The following is a 17,684-nucleotide window of genomic DNA, read 5'->3' on the forward strand; positions in this document are numbered from 1 at the left end:
GACCAGCTTCATTTTGATGTATGATACATGTTCCTGTGTTGGTAATTATACCTGTCCTAAACAAAATGGCATTACTTTTTGACTCACCATCGTGTGTTGACTCACACAGAACATGAAAGGTTTCTCTCATAGACTTCCATATAGTTTCTATCAGTCAAAAGAATTCATTGGATGCAAAATAAACATACACCTGGGCAGGTGTATGTTTATTTGATCAGGCAGTGGAATCAGGAATTACCTGTTTTGGTCAAACTACTGGCAAGGCATAATTCATATCTGAGGAGAACTTGGCTGAAGTATGGTATTATATCAAACAGTTCTGTTAGATTTAGCTGTGATCCAAGTCCTTCATGCAGATTGTCCAACCACATTATTTTGGTGAAGAAGGGGCAGGAAGCTTTCTTCTTGGTGATGGCTGCAGTGAAAGAACATAATATTGAGGGGTGGATGAGATTCAGGAAATTAGACAGGGACTTTCCCTTTGGCCAAGTGCTCATCTTTCCAAGAACCAAGTGAAGAAGAGGAATATAATAATGTAAATTTGTTGTAAGGTCAGTGAGTGGTGAGTGTGGTTGAATGGGCCTTCTCTGGTCCCCTTATTGCAGACTGGAGACAACAAATAGGGGAGGAAGCAGGTCCTTTGGCAATCAGGCTAAATCCCCAATCTGTTAGGCTTTCCTCATTCACCCTAAGTGGCCTGACCCCTTTTTTTACAAAGCAAATGCAATACATTTAACAGGATTTATTTACATTTTTCTTCCTTAATTATACTGCAACCCCCTCCCACACCCTATTTTCTAATTTGTTTCTATGGAAACAAAATAAACTGTTATAATTATTATTATGATTGTAAATTTTCAGAATTTAGAGTGTTTGACAAAATGCCTTGTGGTATTTCTTCCAGTTTTTAATAAACTGAATTCAAATCCATCTAAGGCCAACTTTGGCTTTCATCTTTATGGGGCCCATAAAATATATTACCAGTCAAGTACTAACCCCATTCTCCAAAATTTCAGGCCCTTGCATCTATAGTAGAAGGGATTATTGCTATTACTATTATTATCATCATCATCATTATTATTATTATTATTATTATTATTATTATTATTATTGATGTTGTTGTTATTATCATTGTTATTATCATTGCCTTTGCACATCTTCTAACGCTGGAGATGTACTATGGTGTCAGCTGTTCAATGCCAGTGAACTAAATTAACACCCCTTATTTTGCGAGCACCATCCAGAGTATTCGAGCGGTTCCAAGTAGTGCTGTTTTCTGCAAGTGCTCCACCCTTATTGAAATCCCTATTTGTTCCATGTACTTCTCGAGATTTTTACTCACTCTTTTCAGGGCTCCAACAATTATTGGTAATACTGCTACCTTTTTCATTAACCACAACTGCTTAACTTCCGAAGCTAACCTGTCATATCTATCGACTTTTCTTTATTCCTTATTGCATACCTTGTTGTCAGCTGGGCTTGCTATATCTATGATCCAGTATAGTTTGCTTTCTTTCTCAATTAAGACTATGTCTGGTTTCCTATTCTTTATCTCATGGTCGCACTGAATCATAAAATCCCACAGGATCCTTGCATTTCTGTTTTCGACAATGTCTTCAGATTTGTGTTCATACCAATTTTTGCTCTGTCAAGTCCATACTTGTTGCAGAGTGTCCAATGGACAACCCTGGCTATATTGTCATAGCATCTCTTATATTCCTTCTGGGCTAGTGGTGTACATTGGCTGGTAATATGAAATACGGTTTCACTGTTTTGTCCACCGATTCTGCACTTATCACTTTCTGCTGTGTTGTCTATTCTGTATTTTATGTAGTTTGTTCTTAGTGCTTGCTCTTGGGCAGCACAGATTAGAGCCTCCATTTATTATTATCATTATTATTAATAATAAACAGAGGCTCTATTATTAACCAAAATGAAGTAGATCGACAAATTTATTTTTTGAACCAGATGAAGACACACAAGATGTCGAAATATTGTTCACTAGATAACAATGGCACTCTTCTTTTAATTTTGACTCTATATCTTCTGGAGGAGTTACCTCAATCCTTTATATATTATTATTATTATTATTATTATTATTATTATTTAGAGGGTGAGCTGGCAGAGTTGTTAGCATTCTGGGCAAAATGCTTAGCTGCATTTCATCCAGCTTTACTTTCTGAGTTCCAATTCTGCTGAGGTCAGCTTTGCCTTTCATCCTTTTGGGGTCAATGAAATAAATACCAGTTACGTACTGGGGTCAATATAATCGACTAGCCCCTGCCCCCACTACTAAAAATTTAAGGCCTTGTGCCTTTAGTAGAAAGGATTATTATTATTCTTATTAAAGCTGCAGAAGTGGTAGAACTGTTAGCACACTGGACAAAATGCTCTTTACGTTGTGGGTTCAAACTTCACTGAGATCAGCTTTGCTCTGTGTCCTGTCAGGGTCAATAAAATAAGTACCAACTGTGCACTGGGGCCAATGCAATTGGCCTACCTCCTAAAATTGCTGGCCTTGTGCCCAGATTAGAAAGAATTATGATGAGGATTATTATTATGATTAAGGAAGCGAGCTGACAGAGCCCTTAGGGCATCAGATAAAATGCTTTGATAAGGATCTCCTTTGGTCCTTTACATTATGTGTTCAAATCCTTCCAAGGTTAACTTTGCCTTTCATTGCTTTGGGGTTGATAAAATAAAGTACCAGTCATATGCTGAGAATGATCTAACTGACTTACCCCTTACATGTCTCTACATGTTTACAATACCCCACCATGTCTCTACATGTTTGCTATAACACCGATTATGTCTCCATGTATTTATAATAAGAGATAATCTCCATGTCACTACATGTTTACAACAGCTACTTGATATGTGGAGCCTAAGTCCACATAATTATTACAGAAATTAAACCACTTTATGTTTAGAGCTGATATTTTAAATGTACGTCAATAATGTGACTGATCCAGTTCTAACCATTGACAGTGTCAAGAACTGTCAACTGGTGCTTTGTGCATGCCACACCAAATTGTTTGACTTTCGGAAATATTCAAACTTTTTTTTAATGGGTTTGATAGATATTCAAATGCATCAGCTGATCATACATTATTCTTGTCTTTGTTGTCACAGACAGAAACAGTTGTGCTTATGAACTGAAAAGGTGCTCATGCTATTTGTTCTGCATCAAGTCGAAAACACTCCCTTGATATTCTTACTGTCATAAATTCAATAAATCAATGATTGGTCCATTGGAAAACTGTAATTAAAGACACAGTTGTTTGCTAATTGAATTAGAAATTAATTAATAAATAAGCAAGTATAATGCAATGGCCTTAATCAGGAGATAAAGTGTTGCAGATTTGGAGTTTTGCTCTTTCAGGTGCAAAAACTGAAAACCATCCTTATTAATTCAAAATTTGGTCGTGTTCAAGATATGGACTTCTGGTTTGTCAATTAATGGGAATGATAAGGAAATATTACTCCAACGAACCCATACGACCATAGAAATGGTATAGAGTGAAAATCAGGAGTTATTTAAAGCAGCGAGCTGGCAGAATCGTTAGTTGGAAGCAATTATTTTAATTATTATGATTGATAAAGTGAAAGTGGTAAGCTGGTAGAAGCATTCCTGTTTTTTGTTTCTTTTTTGTCAGTTTTTACATTCTGAGTTCAAATGCACTGAAGTCGACTTTGTTTTTCATCCTTTCAGGGTTGATAAAATAAGTACCAGTTGCACACTGGGGGGGGGGGTGGATGTAATAGACTTACCCCCTTCTCCAAAATTGCTGGCATTGTGACAAATTTTGAAGCCAATTTTACAGAAGTTATATTCTTAAAAAATATGTTGAAGCAAATTGCCCAAAAAGTTGAAAAAGTGGGTAAAAGTGCTGGAAAGATATTACAGAGGTAAGAATCTGCTTTGCAACTGCATGGTGCTGTGTTCAATCCTACAGCTTGCTACTTTGGGTAAGTGTTTCCTCTCATAGCTTTAGGTTGACCAATAACTTGAAACTGGAATCTGTTGGCTGGAAACTGTGGAACTCCACTGTGTGTGTCATGTGTGTTATTTCAATGATGTATATTGGCAAAGAATTTAAACATTAGCAAGAAAAATGAAAATCTCTTGTTTCTTGAATAAAGACCCTTGAAATACTTGTTTTATGGCGAGTGAGAGACACTCCCTTGTCACTGTGACAGGCAGAAAAACAGTGAACCATTGATTGATCCATTAGAAACCTGTACCCAATAATGCTGTTGTTGGCAAATTGCAATATAAAATAAATAAATTAACTGAATCCAAATCGTCGAAGAAAAATGTTGTCTACTGTGGATCCCTGACAGGGAATTAGTTATTGGCCGTTGTTGGGTTGGTTGCAGACGAAATTGGAATCTGTTTTGTCTGTGAGCATATTTTAGGATATTAAACTATGATTATCAATTGTCAAGTGCTGTTTTTTGGGTAACAGCCCCTCTCTCTCTTTCTCACAAACACACACATATACACATATACACATGTACACATACACACACAAACCTCTCTCTCTCTCTCTCTCTCTCTCTCTCTCTTAATATACATTTATATACTTACTTTTTCTATTTACATTGGTTTGCCTACATAGTTTTCCTCATCTATTGGCTGTGTGTGTGTGTGTGTGTGTGTGTGTGTCCACCTGTCACCATACCTAGCTAGTTACCTGCCTATTCACTTTACCTACCTACCTAAGTATCTATGTACTTCTTTCTATTTCTCTCTCAATCTATTTACCTACCAATATTCTTTTCTCTCTCACTCTCTCTCTGTCTGTCTGTCTGTCTCTCTCTCTCTCCCTGTCTATTTAGTGTGTTAAATAACATAGATTGTAATATTTCTACTTTATTATAAACATGTCAACTCTAAGTTGTACAATATTGTCCCTGCCCCCCATCTCACTTCACCCCCCCACCCAATTTCTCCCATAAATCTTTTGGTATTATTAATATGTAATTTCACATGTCAAAGAATATATTCGTCTAACTCATAAAAATATATTCAGGATGATGAATCTTTTGATGGAATGGATATAATTGCAAAGAACATGTTGCCTCCCCCCCCCTTAGTTCTCCTCACCCCACCCCCCACTGCTGCTATCTTTCACATAATTTACTGAAATGCTTTTACAATGTTTTAGGCATTTTGATTTATGGAAACCCATTAATTCAAATATTTCCTGAGCTATGGACCAAAAATGAAAATGGCTGTAAAACAGAATTAATAATAAGAATGATGATAATAATAATAATCATAATAATAATAATCATAATAATAATAATAATAATAACAATAATAATAATAATAATAATAATAATAATAATAATGATGATGATGATGATGATGATGATGATAATAATAATGATAATGATATAATAATAATAAATAATAATAATGATGATGATAATAATGATAATGATAATAATAATAATAATAATAATAATAATAATAATAACAATAACAATAATAATAATAATAATAATGATAATGATAATAATAATAATAATAATCATAATAATAAAAATAAAGATAATAATAATAGTAATAATAATGATAATAATAATAATGATAATAATAATAATAATGATGATGATGATGATGATGATGATAATAATGATAATGATAATAATAATAATAATAATAATAATAATAATAATAATAATAATAATGATAATGATAATAATAATAATAATAATAATAATAATAATGATGATGATGATAATAATAATAATAATAATAATGATAATAATAATAATGATAATAATAATAATAATAATAATAATAATAATAATAATGATGATAATAATAATAAATAATAATAATAATAATAATAATAATAATATAATAATAATAATAATAATGATAATAATAATAATGATAATAATAATAATAATAATAATAATAATAATAATAATAATAATAATAATAATAATAATGATAATAATAATAATAATAATAATAATAATAATAATAATAATAATAATAATAATAATAATAAACTAGAATCAAAGCAAAAATCTCAACAGAAGCAAAATATCTGAACACTAAACTGAAATACTTGTTTAAGATAAACAATCTGCTGCTTCTTTTAGCGTTGATTTAGATGAAGAGATTGTGAGGAGCATTAAATTAACTCTTGCTATTTCACTCAACTTTCCCATGCTGACAGACTCAATCTTTACCAGAATTTTTACTTGTCAAAACGGTAATGCCACTGCTTCATGCTTTGTTTGTTATTTCTTCCCAATTTACATCAGACTTCACGATTAAAATAACAAATAAATAAAGCAATGAAAATAACAAATTACAAAAAAGAAAGTCAAAGCATCAAAAAATATCAAAAAACGTCATTCATTGATAAAAAAATTTCATCAATTAATTTTAACAGTTTTCTTCCCTCCACCCTTGTTAATAAGGGTGGATGGATGGTAAACCACTGAAGTGATATTTTGATTCTAATATCATTTATTTCTGATAAAGATTGTTCAATGTTCCATGCTAGTAGTTTAACCTTCGTATGAAAAGACAAGCATGGAAGATAGAGTTAACCTTTCTCTTTATTTTTACTGTGACTCTACAAAGACATGGATCAGCCCATAGCTTATATAGATCCCATCAATAAAAATGGTGAAAGGTTTAGAAATGGCAACAGCCATCACATTTCAGAAGTGGCAGACACTCTTTCACATCCTCTTCATAGATTCTATTTTGTCACCTCTTTCTTTACATTAATCTCACAGAAGTTATGAGCCTCATATACACCCACTTTCATAACAGATATAAACCACATAACCACTCACTTTCTCACCTGTAATCAAAAGATCATGCCCCACCCCACCAAATTAAACTGCGCTTCTCATTTGGATCCTTCTCACCTAAGGCAACATGGCTACCTGATCTTTATCTTTTCTTCAGGTACAATTTATATTTTGCCAATATTCTATACTCCTTTTAGTTCAAACACGATTATTTCCCCTTAATTTTGGGTTATTTATTTATGTTTTAACGAAGGTATTTGTGTATATATTTCTTTACTACCCACAAGGGGCTAAACACAGAGGGGACAAATAAGGACAGACAAACGGATTAAGTCGATTATATCGACTCCAGTGCGTAACTGGTACTTTATTTATCGACCCCGAAAGGATGAAAGGCAAAGTCGACCTCGACGGAATTTGAACTCAGAACGTAACGGCAGACGAAATACGTCTATGCATTTCACCTGGCGTGCTAACATTTCTGCCACCTCGCCGCCTTTAACGAAGCTATTTTTGTATAGAATTACCAGAGGCACTTCAATACGATGGGCAATAATTGAGCAGAAAATGGTAAAATAGAAGTAAAACACTTAAAGAAATATATTTCGTTTAATTCTTCGTGTGTAATGGAAGGACTTTTAGCCTTAAGCCTGCAAACAATGTGTGTGATTAAAGAAAAATGTATTTGAAAGTAACTTTATCATAAGTTGGAGAGGAACTAGTTTGCATTAGGGGTGATGGTCGTGTTGGGGCAATGGAGAAGAAATTTGCTGGGATTAATTTATTGGAGGAAGTCAGTTCACAAAAAGGAGACAGTGTATATCAGAAGGTAAAGAGTTCAAATATTTGTCGGACTGATGGTTAGCTGTAGAACTGGTTGATCTATCAGGTAGGAGTAACACGCATGAGATTCTTCCAATTTCTGGATCTGTTGTTGCAGTTTCTTTATAAGAATTTAGTGTTCACATCTGGGCACTGTTTTCTGTCGAGCTTTGGTGATAAACTGTATTCAATGTTTTCCAGGGCTGAAACGAAAAAAAAACAACAAAAATTTTAAGTTTTGAATATGTTACAAATTAGAATGGAAACTAAAAAATGCAATTTATTATTATTATTATTTCATAGGCGCAGGATTTGGCTGTGTGGTAAGTAGCTTGCTTACCAACCATATGGTTCCGGGTTCAGTCCCACTGCATGGCATCTTGGGCAAGTGTCTTCTACTATAGCCTTGGGCCAACCAAAGCCTTGTGACTGGATTTGGTAGACAGAAACTGAAAGAAGCCTGTCGTATATATATATGTATATATATATATATGCATATATATATGCATATGTTTGTGTGTCTGTGTTTGTCCCCCCACCATCGCTCGACAACCAATGCTGGTGTGTTTATGTCCCCATAACTTAGCAATTCAGCAAAAGAGACTGATAGAATAAGTACTAGGCTTACAAAGAATAAGTCCTGGGGTTGATTTGTTCGACTAAAGGTGGTGCTCCAACATGGTCGCAGTCAAATGAATAAAAGAATAAAAGAATATGCACGATTGATTAGACTGTTGGTAAAGAAGAATTCCTGACATTGGGCTACAACAAGGAACCTTAGATGCCAAGAACCCTCCAAAGTACCCTAGCTGTCCCCAATAACACTGTTTTCTGGAGCTGCACTAAACTAGGTTTTATGCCTATTTCCTCAATCCATCTTTTCAAATCTTTAGGGACAAAAAAACAAAAAAAGCAACAACCTATCCCTGTAGTTAAAGGGGCATTAAGAACTGTCCCTGTTATTATGCTTCTTTTTAACTCAGGTTTTCTTGGAACTCCTGGAGTCCTGCATGCAGCCTACACTACCATGCTGTCCTTTTCAATTATCTAATACCCTCCTCCTCCTCCCCTTCTTCTTCTTCTTCTTCTTCTTCTTCTGCTTCTTCTTCTTCTTCTTCTTCTTCTTCTTCTTCTTCTTCTTCTCTTCTTCTTCTTCTTCGTCGTCTTCTTCTTCTTCTTCTCTTCTTCTTCTTCTTCTTCTTCTTCTTCTTCTTCTTTATCACAGGTTTTGTCGGCTATCCTAATACTTTCCTGATTCTTCTGGTTGTGCCAAGGAGGCAAATCTTTTGTCACAGTTCCACAGGGCACTCTATTCCAATTTCCTTTATATTCCTCTTGATGCCCTCTGATACTGTTCCCAAGGACCCAGAAATAATCGGCACTATCTTCACCTTCTTCATTTTCCATAGCTGGGCTATTTCATAATTAACAGGGTTGTATTTATCTATTTATCTATCTTTTTGCCTTTTTGATTATTTGTGAGTCAAAGGGACATTATTATATTATTATTATTTTTTTTTTTCAGAGGACTTCTGGGCCTGGTACTACCATGGACAACTTCCAGAAATCCCTGGCCAGGCAGTGCTACTGAGGAGTACAACCAGCTTGAAATAAATTCTACAGACATGGAAGCGCTGTCAAGTGGAGCTGTCTGAGATATGCACAGAGCAACAAAACCATTCTGCATGCACTCGTGCAGTGTCCAAGTATTACTGACTTGTGGAGTTACATTAAAACAACTGCTACTGTGTGGGGGATGAATGTAACTATCAGCCAAATCCACTGAGAGGATCATCCCACCATCTGTTTATTAATTATAATTTAATATAATTTATTTATTATAATTTATTTATTATAATCTTTATTTAATATTTATTATAATTTATTTCTTAAAGCATTATTCTCATCAATAATGCTTAAATGAATAAATTTTTGAAGATGTCTAATTCTCCCTTCATCTTTGTGATGTCCTGATTCTGTTACTCTGTATGCTGAATGAAACCCAGTGAAGGGAACAAAGGATTTACTTATTGAGTGAAAGAGAGTTCAATTCTTTATCCTAAACAATTCTGAATGTTCCCTGTCTTTCAATGTGGTTAGCCAGAACTGGATTGTATCAGAGTGCCAATAAGGAACATGCACGGATTCCACACACACATGCTCACAGCAGGTTTCATGCATTTCCTGTTTGCCAAATTCAATTCCAAGGTTTTTCTTCTCAGCCTGGTGCTACAACAGAAAACACTTGCCTAAGGCACTGTCCAGTGGCATTGAACCCCAAACCCCAAGGCTAACAAGTGAATTTCCTTCACCACACACCCATCTGTTGGTATGAGTGTGTGCTTCAATGTATTAACCAATTAGTAAATTTCATTGAATCGATAAATCTGCGTTTAGCATTCCTCTTATTTGTTCCTGCTGTTCTTTGCGTTTTGCAGTGTCTTTTAAGACGTTTATGTTGTTAGTTATTGCTTCTGAATGACTACAAATCATCGTTGGGACTGTGAACTTGTATTACAATATAGATTACAGCAATGGTAGTATCCACTTTATAACAAAAGAGAGAGTGAGAGAGAGAGAGGTGCTTTAACATGGTTGAACAACCAGTCCCAACCAGCTGGGATTCACTGTACAGGTCATACGATTCATCCGTTTTCATCACTGGAATACAAAATATAGTGCACAGAACCCCTGTTCAGGGGATTCTCTTCAGTCACCACCATCTCACCCTTGTCTGCCAATTTGTCAGGAGGTGACTCATTTACAGCTGAGTGGACTGGGGCAATTCAAAACGAAGTGTTTTGCTCAAGAACACTAAGCATAAGTGGTCTGGGAATTGAAACCATGCTCTTTCGATTATGAGTGCAACACCTTAACCCCTTGGCCATGCACCTTTGCTTGTGTAACAGACACAGGAGAAAAGAATTACGTCTGTTTAGTAAGGAAAATATATATATATATATACATAACACATCTATACGTACATACATATGTATGTATGTATGTATGCAATAAAAATAAAACAAGAAACAAGGATGGAGTTGGTCTGGAGCCAAAAATAGCAGAGATTATCTGTGTATGGAGTTCTTGGAAGTGTAGAGGAATGGTAATGCTATTTTGAAAGATAGAATTTGTAAAAAAAAATTAGTTTGAATACAAATAGGTGTTTTATTTTGAAATAATCATTAAAAGTAAATAAAATAAACTTAAAGATGAAAATGGCTGGTATAGAAGAGAGACATAAATCTTGCTTGAGTTTGAGAGGTGGGGCAGGAAGGAATGAAGGTTGTTTGAGGATTTGGGGAGGAAGTTTAGAGTTTTAACATGGATATTGAATAATTGAAGCATAAAAAAAGTGGCAAGTAAAGGATCAGAAAAATGAGAAAAAACAAATAGAAGGAAAAAATATGATCGAATGGAAAAACACAGTGAAACATTAAATACAGAATAATGACTGAAATATGAAGCAAGATTAGTAAATAAATAAATTATAATTATGTTAATTAGTGATAAATAAAATAGTTTAATTTAATAATAGTCCAGTGTTTAGGGGAAGATGGAGATAAAGAAATAACTGATTAAAGTTGTTTAAATTATTAAAGTGATTAAGTTGGCAGGATCGTTAGCTCTCTGGATCAACTGCTTTGTGGCATTTTGTCTGTAATCACATGGTGAGTTCAAATTCCATCGAGGTCCAATTCGCTTTTCATCGTTTTGGAGCTGATAAAATAAGTACAGGGGTCAATGTAATCAATTAACCTCCTCTCCTGAAGTTGCTGGCCTTGTGCCAAAATTTCGAAATCAAATTATTAAAAGGATTAAGATAATTAAGATGAAAAAAGTGAATTGTAGCGTAGCTCAGTGATATCCTCACTGTTTGAGAGAGATCATAGAAATGATGTCGTGGCAGATAGCAGCCATTCTTTGGTGACTTGGGACCGGTTGTGTCTGCTGCCCTGATTGGTTGGTTTTGGTACAGTTTTATTTCGTGCCAGTGTGTAAACCAACCAATCACGACCTTCAGATAGGGTCCTGTGACGCAGTCTTTTGGATTTTCTCTGGAGCCTACCTTTTGCTTTAAAAGGCTTCAGCAATTCACTATATCTCGTCTTTGGTCCTCGACCATTGATTACAACCAGACCAGCCGGTTCCTGCGACTCAGCCATGTTCCTGTGATGACACCAACACCAACATGCAGCAACTCAGGACTTTTCTTCACTGTCGCCATCACCATCGTCGACTTCACTTTGATGCCGTCATTACCACCATCGCCTTAGCTTATCGACATCACCAACATGTCTACGTACACACCAACACCAACATCGTTCCAGGTTTAACTTCATGCTGTTGTGAATATTCACCAAGGTTAAGAGCTCAGCTCTACCTGTGAGATCTTCTGTACCAAAGTAACCTGGCAACGGATTGAAGTCACAACCTCTACACACGTAGTAACTGTTCTCCACTTTGCCACCAACTTCATTGAGACAGAACTAACTGCTATGGTGTGACTTACACGGAACTGGTATTTATCAACATCTTGTCATTTGTATCCTGAGTGACTCATTTTCTATTTGTTCTTTATTGTTCTGTACATACTCATGAACACACAGACACAAACACTTGTTGCACGCAGTCATGAATACAGACACACTCTTATCATGTGCACATTCTGTAAATAAAGTCTTCTTCTCTCAAACAGTTAACGGTTGTGCTGTCCTCCTTATTCTTTTTAGCACTTATTTTGGTTTCTTCTTTGTAGGGCGACCATGCAGCATTTAAAAGGAGACATTTCTGTCACTATCTCCTTTACGTACGGCTGTCACTACACATCCACCGCATTACTGTCTTCCTTGGAATCAACCAAAGTTCTTCTTTTATTACTGACCATTTTGTGGTCACTGATACATTGGAGGAACCAGAAAGTGTTGTGTTGTTTCACAGACTGTTCTGGAGATTGGATCAACAGGAACCCTTGTTGTCGTAACTGATGGAAAGCTAGCTGATATTTATATGCGTGTATGTATGTATGTATGTATGTATGTGTATATATATGTATGCATGTGTGTGCGTGTGTGTATGGCATTATTAAGTATTATTTCAAGATTTCTTGCCAACAGAGTTGATTTCTAACCTGAAGCCAAGGCTCCTTCCTCGGAATTTCAACATCAACAACAGGGTATGGATATATGTATGTGTGCAGATTTATATGTTTTGTGTATGTATGTATATATTCTCATGCATATAGTTACATATCTAGACATGCTCATATATATTTAAATGATAAACTTCTGGAAAGTTTTACAGATTTTTACAGTTCCAGTGATGAATTGGATCTGTAGTTTCCTTTCTGGTTTTGAGAAGTCTAATTTCTCAATATTGGTATTTTGGCAGTGTGTTACATATCTCAGGACCCCGATAATTACAGGTATAAACCTGAACTAGTAATCTGGATAGAGTAACTGCAGATTCCTCGGTAGTTCAGCATAGGTGTTCTCTTTTTATACTAATCTTCTGTATGTATGTATGTGTGTATGTATGTGCATGATTGTGTGTGTTTGTGTGTGTGTGTGTGTTTGTGTGTGTGTGTGTGTGTGTGTGTGTGTGTGTAGTGTTGATTACAAATGGTTTGTTGTTTGTTTATGGCAGTAATGTTGGCATCTAACCACTGGAACCTCTGAAATGGTAATCCATCTCAGTATTTTACGTACAGAACTGAATTCCTGCCCCAGATTGTTTCACTAACATCGATTTTCCTTCCCACCCCTTTGCCCTCCACCCCCATTTGCTATTTTCCACAGTTCAAACACCAGATCAATACAAACAGAAGATCAATAAATTTAATCTCTGTTCCATAATGTTCCTCCTTCAAGCGACATTTCCGATTTTATTGTTTGGTTTGTTTGTTTTCTTGGGTTAATTTCTTGCTGGACACTTACAGAGGTAACCACATACCCCACCACCACCACCACCACCACCACCACCACTGCCGCCACCACCGCCGCCACCGCTGCCACCACCATCACCACCACCACCATCACCACCACTACCACCACCACCATCACTGCTGCTGCTGCTGCTACTACTACTACTACTACTACTACTACTACTACTACTACCACCACCACCACCACCACCTCCACCACCACCACCACCACCACTGCCACCACCACCACCACCACCGCCACCACCACTACCACTGGTCTTAGTCACCATTTCAGCTGTGATTTTAGTCAGCATCGCACCACTTTATGGCTGGTGTTGCCAACTTCATGACAAATGTGCATTTAATATGCATGCGCATATGCATATACACTTACATGTTCATAGATAGATGCGTGCACACCACACACACCACACACACACACACACACACACACTGTAAAAAATGAGGCTCCATGTGTCTTAAGCTGAAGAACCAAATAGTTAACCACCGACTGTGATGTAGCGGCTTTATCCATCATCTATTCTTTCCCATAATCTCCACTTGAATATCTTGTTAACTCATTGACATTATTGCCTTGAGCATCTCTATGATAATGAGGTTGATCTCCTCCTGATCATCACCATCATCATCATCATTATCATTATAATCATCACCATCATCATAACCATCATCATATTCATAGTTACCACAATCATGTTACACGTTCACTGGCTTCCAACGCAGTTTATTATTAGTAAATACTTTATCAATCTCTGACCAGTTAAATATATATATATATATATATATTTTTAAATTTTATTTAGTTTCAGCTCACAAGCTGTGGCCATGCTGGGGCACTGCCATTTTGCTGGGTACCCGAATTTCTATATACATATATATATATATATATATATATGTATATATATATATATATATACATATATATATATATATATATATATATATATATATATATATTATATATATATATATAGATATATATGGGAATATATATGCATATGTATGTATATATATAACACACACAAATTTCTCTTGTCTTAGCTGCTTTCTCATATACGAGCAAAGCTATTGCTAGAAAGAATCGTTGAAATGAGTTAATGTTGATGCAAAGCAAGGGCATAATGCACACCTGTACATATATATATATACACATACATACATACATACATACATACATACATACATACATACATACATACATACATTCATACATACATACATACACACATACATACATTCATACATACATACATACATACATACATTCATTCATACATACATACATACACACATACATACATACATATGTACATACATACAGTAGTCACAAGCTTCGACAACTTGCACAGTTTTTACTGTACAGAAACCGAAAGAAACGTGCCAGCTGTGAGTGAATGTGGAATCCAGCATCACTGAAAGATGCATCAGCCATGAAGTCCATCAAATATTACACTCTGCTATATTTTTGCTTAAGGTCTTACCTTAGTAGATCAGCTTTAATCTATTATAAAGTCTTTTGTTCATCAGGTGCCTGGTAATCTCCAAGTGAGTTGTGATGTATTAAGTTAATGGTTCGTCTCAGTTGTTGAGAATGGACTGCATCGGCTGTGATTCGCTTATCTCTCTCCATCAAACTAAACACAATTGATTTTCTTTTCCGTCAGCTCATGAAGGTTTCACCAGTTGTCACTCTCAAGTACTTTGTCTTGCCAATTAAGTCAATATTATACCAATTAAATCAATACAACAATTGGCTTGCTACTAATGGAAGCTTTATTTCTTCAGAACTTGGACCAATGGAACTTTCCTTTGGAAAAGTTCTGCTTTTAGTTTTTATATTTTCCAAGCAGCAGACATTTTTCTCTTCCTTCCTAATTACTCTTTTACCTCAACTGGAGAATTTCTTATATATTTTTGTTCTATCCATTCCTGCTTGGCTAATTGCTAGAATGAACAGTTAGTTTGTGGGGGGTGGGGTAGTGGCTTACAAAACCAGGAACTCTTATTTCTTCCATTGTTGTTCTGAAAATGGTAAACTTATTATTATATTGCAGCTACTCATCAAGGTAGTCTCATAAGCTTACAAAGTCTTATTACAGAATGAAAGCCTCTACATCAATCCAGAGAATAACAATGAGAGCATTAGAAAATTCCAGACAAAATGCTACAAATATGTTTAGTAAAATGCCATAGGTAAGGAACTTTTTTTTCCTTTACTTTTTCTATTTTTTGTTAAAGGTTTGGTCTGGAGGAAGAGGTGGAATTTGAAGTTATCAGTTCAATCCTTCTTTCCATGTTTGTTGACTGGCCTAGAATTCATTAGTCTCCATTCTATTTATTGAATAAAACAGTTTTGATGGATCTCAAATATGACTTCACTTCAATTGGAGCATTTACAAGTATTTTGTTTTTTAAATCATCATCATCATCATCATCGTTGTCGTCGTCGTCATCATCATCATCATCATAATCATCATCATCATCATTTAATGTCTATATTCCTTGCTGGGATGGTTTGGAAGGTTTGACGAGAGCTGACAAGGCTGCGAACTGCACCAGGCTCCAGTTGTCTATTTTGGCACGGGTCCCTTGGCTGGAATCCCTTCCTAATGCAAATGTGCTTTTCACACGGCATCAGCACTGACCAGGTCACCAAGTAACTTTCAAGACAAAGCTCTCTCAGCTGGGTGAAGGGGTTAGTAGAGGGGAAGGGATTGCTTTACACCAGTTGATGAGGAACCCTGTGTCAGATTTTAAGACCCCTGAGACTGATGGAAGTAACTTAAATGTTTTCCACACAAGGGTCTGTGTTAAGGGCACTCGACAGGTGGATGAGTTATATTTTACCACACACAAACAGAAAGGTTCTATCAACCAAAATGTAGTTGACCTCTGGCCATGGCAGAAGCTATTTGCCCCAAATGTCGTGATGTCAGTTGAACCAGATTCCATGGAATTGCAAAACAGATGCTTTAATGTCAGTGGAATTTAATCTTGGAATGGAAAGACAGAAGAAATGGCACCAAGCATTTTGTCCAGCAGAAGAAGAAGAAGAAGAAGAAGAAGAAGAAGAAGAAGAAGAAGAAGAAGGAGGGGGAGGAGGAGGGGAGAGGAGGATAAAAAGAGAAAAGAAGAATAAGAAGACGGAGAAGAAGAGGAAAGAGAAGGAGGAGGAGAGGAGAAGAAGAAAAGAAGAAGAGGAAGGAGGAGGAGATAAAAGAAAGAAGAAGGAGGAGGAGGGAGGAGGAGAAGAAGAAGAAGAAGAAAGGAGGGGAGGAAGGAGAGAAGAAGAAGAAGAAGAAAGAGGATAGAGGAGAAGAAGAAGAAGAAGAAGAGGAGAGGAGGAGAAAAAGTAAGAAGAAGAAGAAGGAAGGAGGAGGAGGAGGGAAGAAGACGAAGAGAAGGAGGAGGATAGGAGAAGAAGAAGAAGAAGAAGAAGAAGAATGAGGGAGAGGATGGGGAGGAAGGAGGAGGGGAGAAGAAACGAAGAAAAGAAGAAAGAAGGAGGAGGAGGATAAAAGAAGAAAAAAGGGAAAAAGAAGAAGAAGAAGAAGAGAAAGGAGGAGGATGAGGAGGAGAAGAGAAGAAGAAGAAGACGGAGAAGAAGAAGAGAGGAAAGGAGGAGGAGGAGGAGAAGAAAAGAAGAATAAAAGAGGAGGAGGAGGAGAAGAAGAGAAGAAGAAGAAAGGAGGAGGGGAAGAAGAAGAAGAAGAGAAGGAGAGGATGAGAAGAAGAAAAATAAGAAGAAGAAGAAAAAAAAAGAAGAAGAAGAAGAAGAAGAAGAAGAAGAAGAAGAGAAGAAGAAGAAGAAGAAGAAGAAGAAGAAGGAAATGTGATGATTTCCTTATGTAGATAAAAGTCAATAGAATTATTAGAAATACTAAATATGGAGTCATTTTTGGGAGTGGCAACAACCAGTGACATGTTGTGGGTATTAGAATGAGATTAGAGCAGCAGTGTATGAAGAAGAGGAAAATAAGGAAAGAAGGAGAGCATGGAGAGTGTTGGGGTGGAATAATGAGAAATAAGAATGGCTGGCAGGAAGGTGAGAGACATCCATCAAAATATTAGCAGCTGGCAGACTAACAAAATATCTTGTTGTCTATTTGGTTCATAACACCACTCATAT

General features: G+C 36.0%; 1 protein-coding gene across 1 annotated transcript in view; it reads right to left on the bottom strand.

Moving 5' to 3' along the window:
* Positions 1-7,379: 7,379 nt before the first annotated feature.
* The window catches only part of LOC115219365 (protocadherin beta-15-like), a 98,326-nt gene continuing 88,021 nt past the window's right edge, over positions 7,380-17,684 (bottom strand). Inside the window, exon 4 of the mRNA XM_036509060.1 lies at positions 7,380-7,814. Within this exon, the coding sequence (XP_036364953.1) occupies positions 7,735-7,814 (80 nt within the window). The 3' untranslated portion in view covers positions 7,380-7,734. The remainder of the gene's footprint in view (positions 7,815-17,684) is intronic.

This window comes from Octopus sinensis, linkage group LG14, assembly GCF_006345805.1.
Source record: "Octopus sinensis linkage group LG14, ASM634580v1, whole genome shotgun sequence".
Lineage (NCBI taxonomy): Eukaryota > Metazoa > Mollusca > Cephalopoda > Octopoda > Octopodidae > Octopus > Octopus sinensis.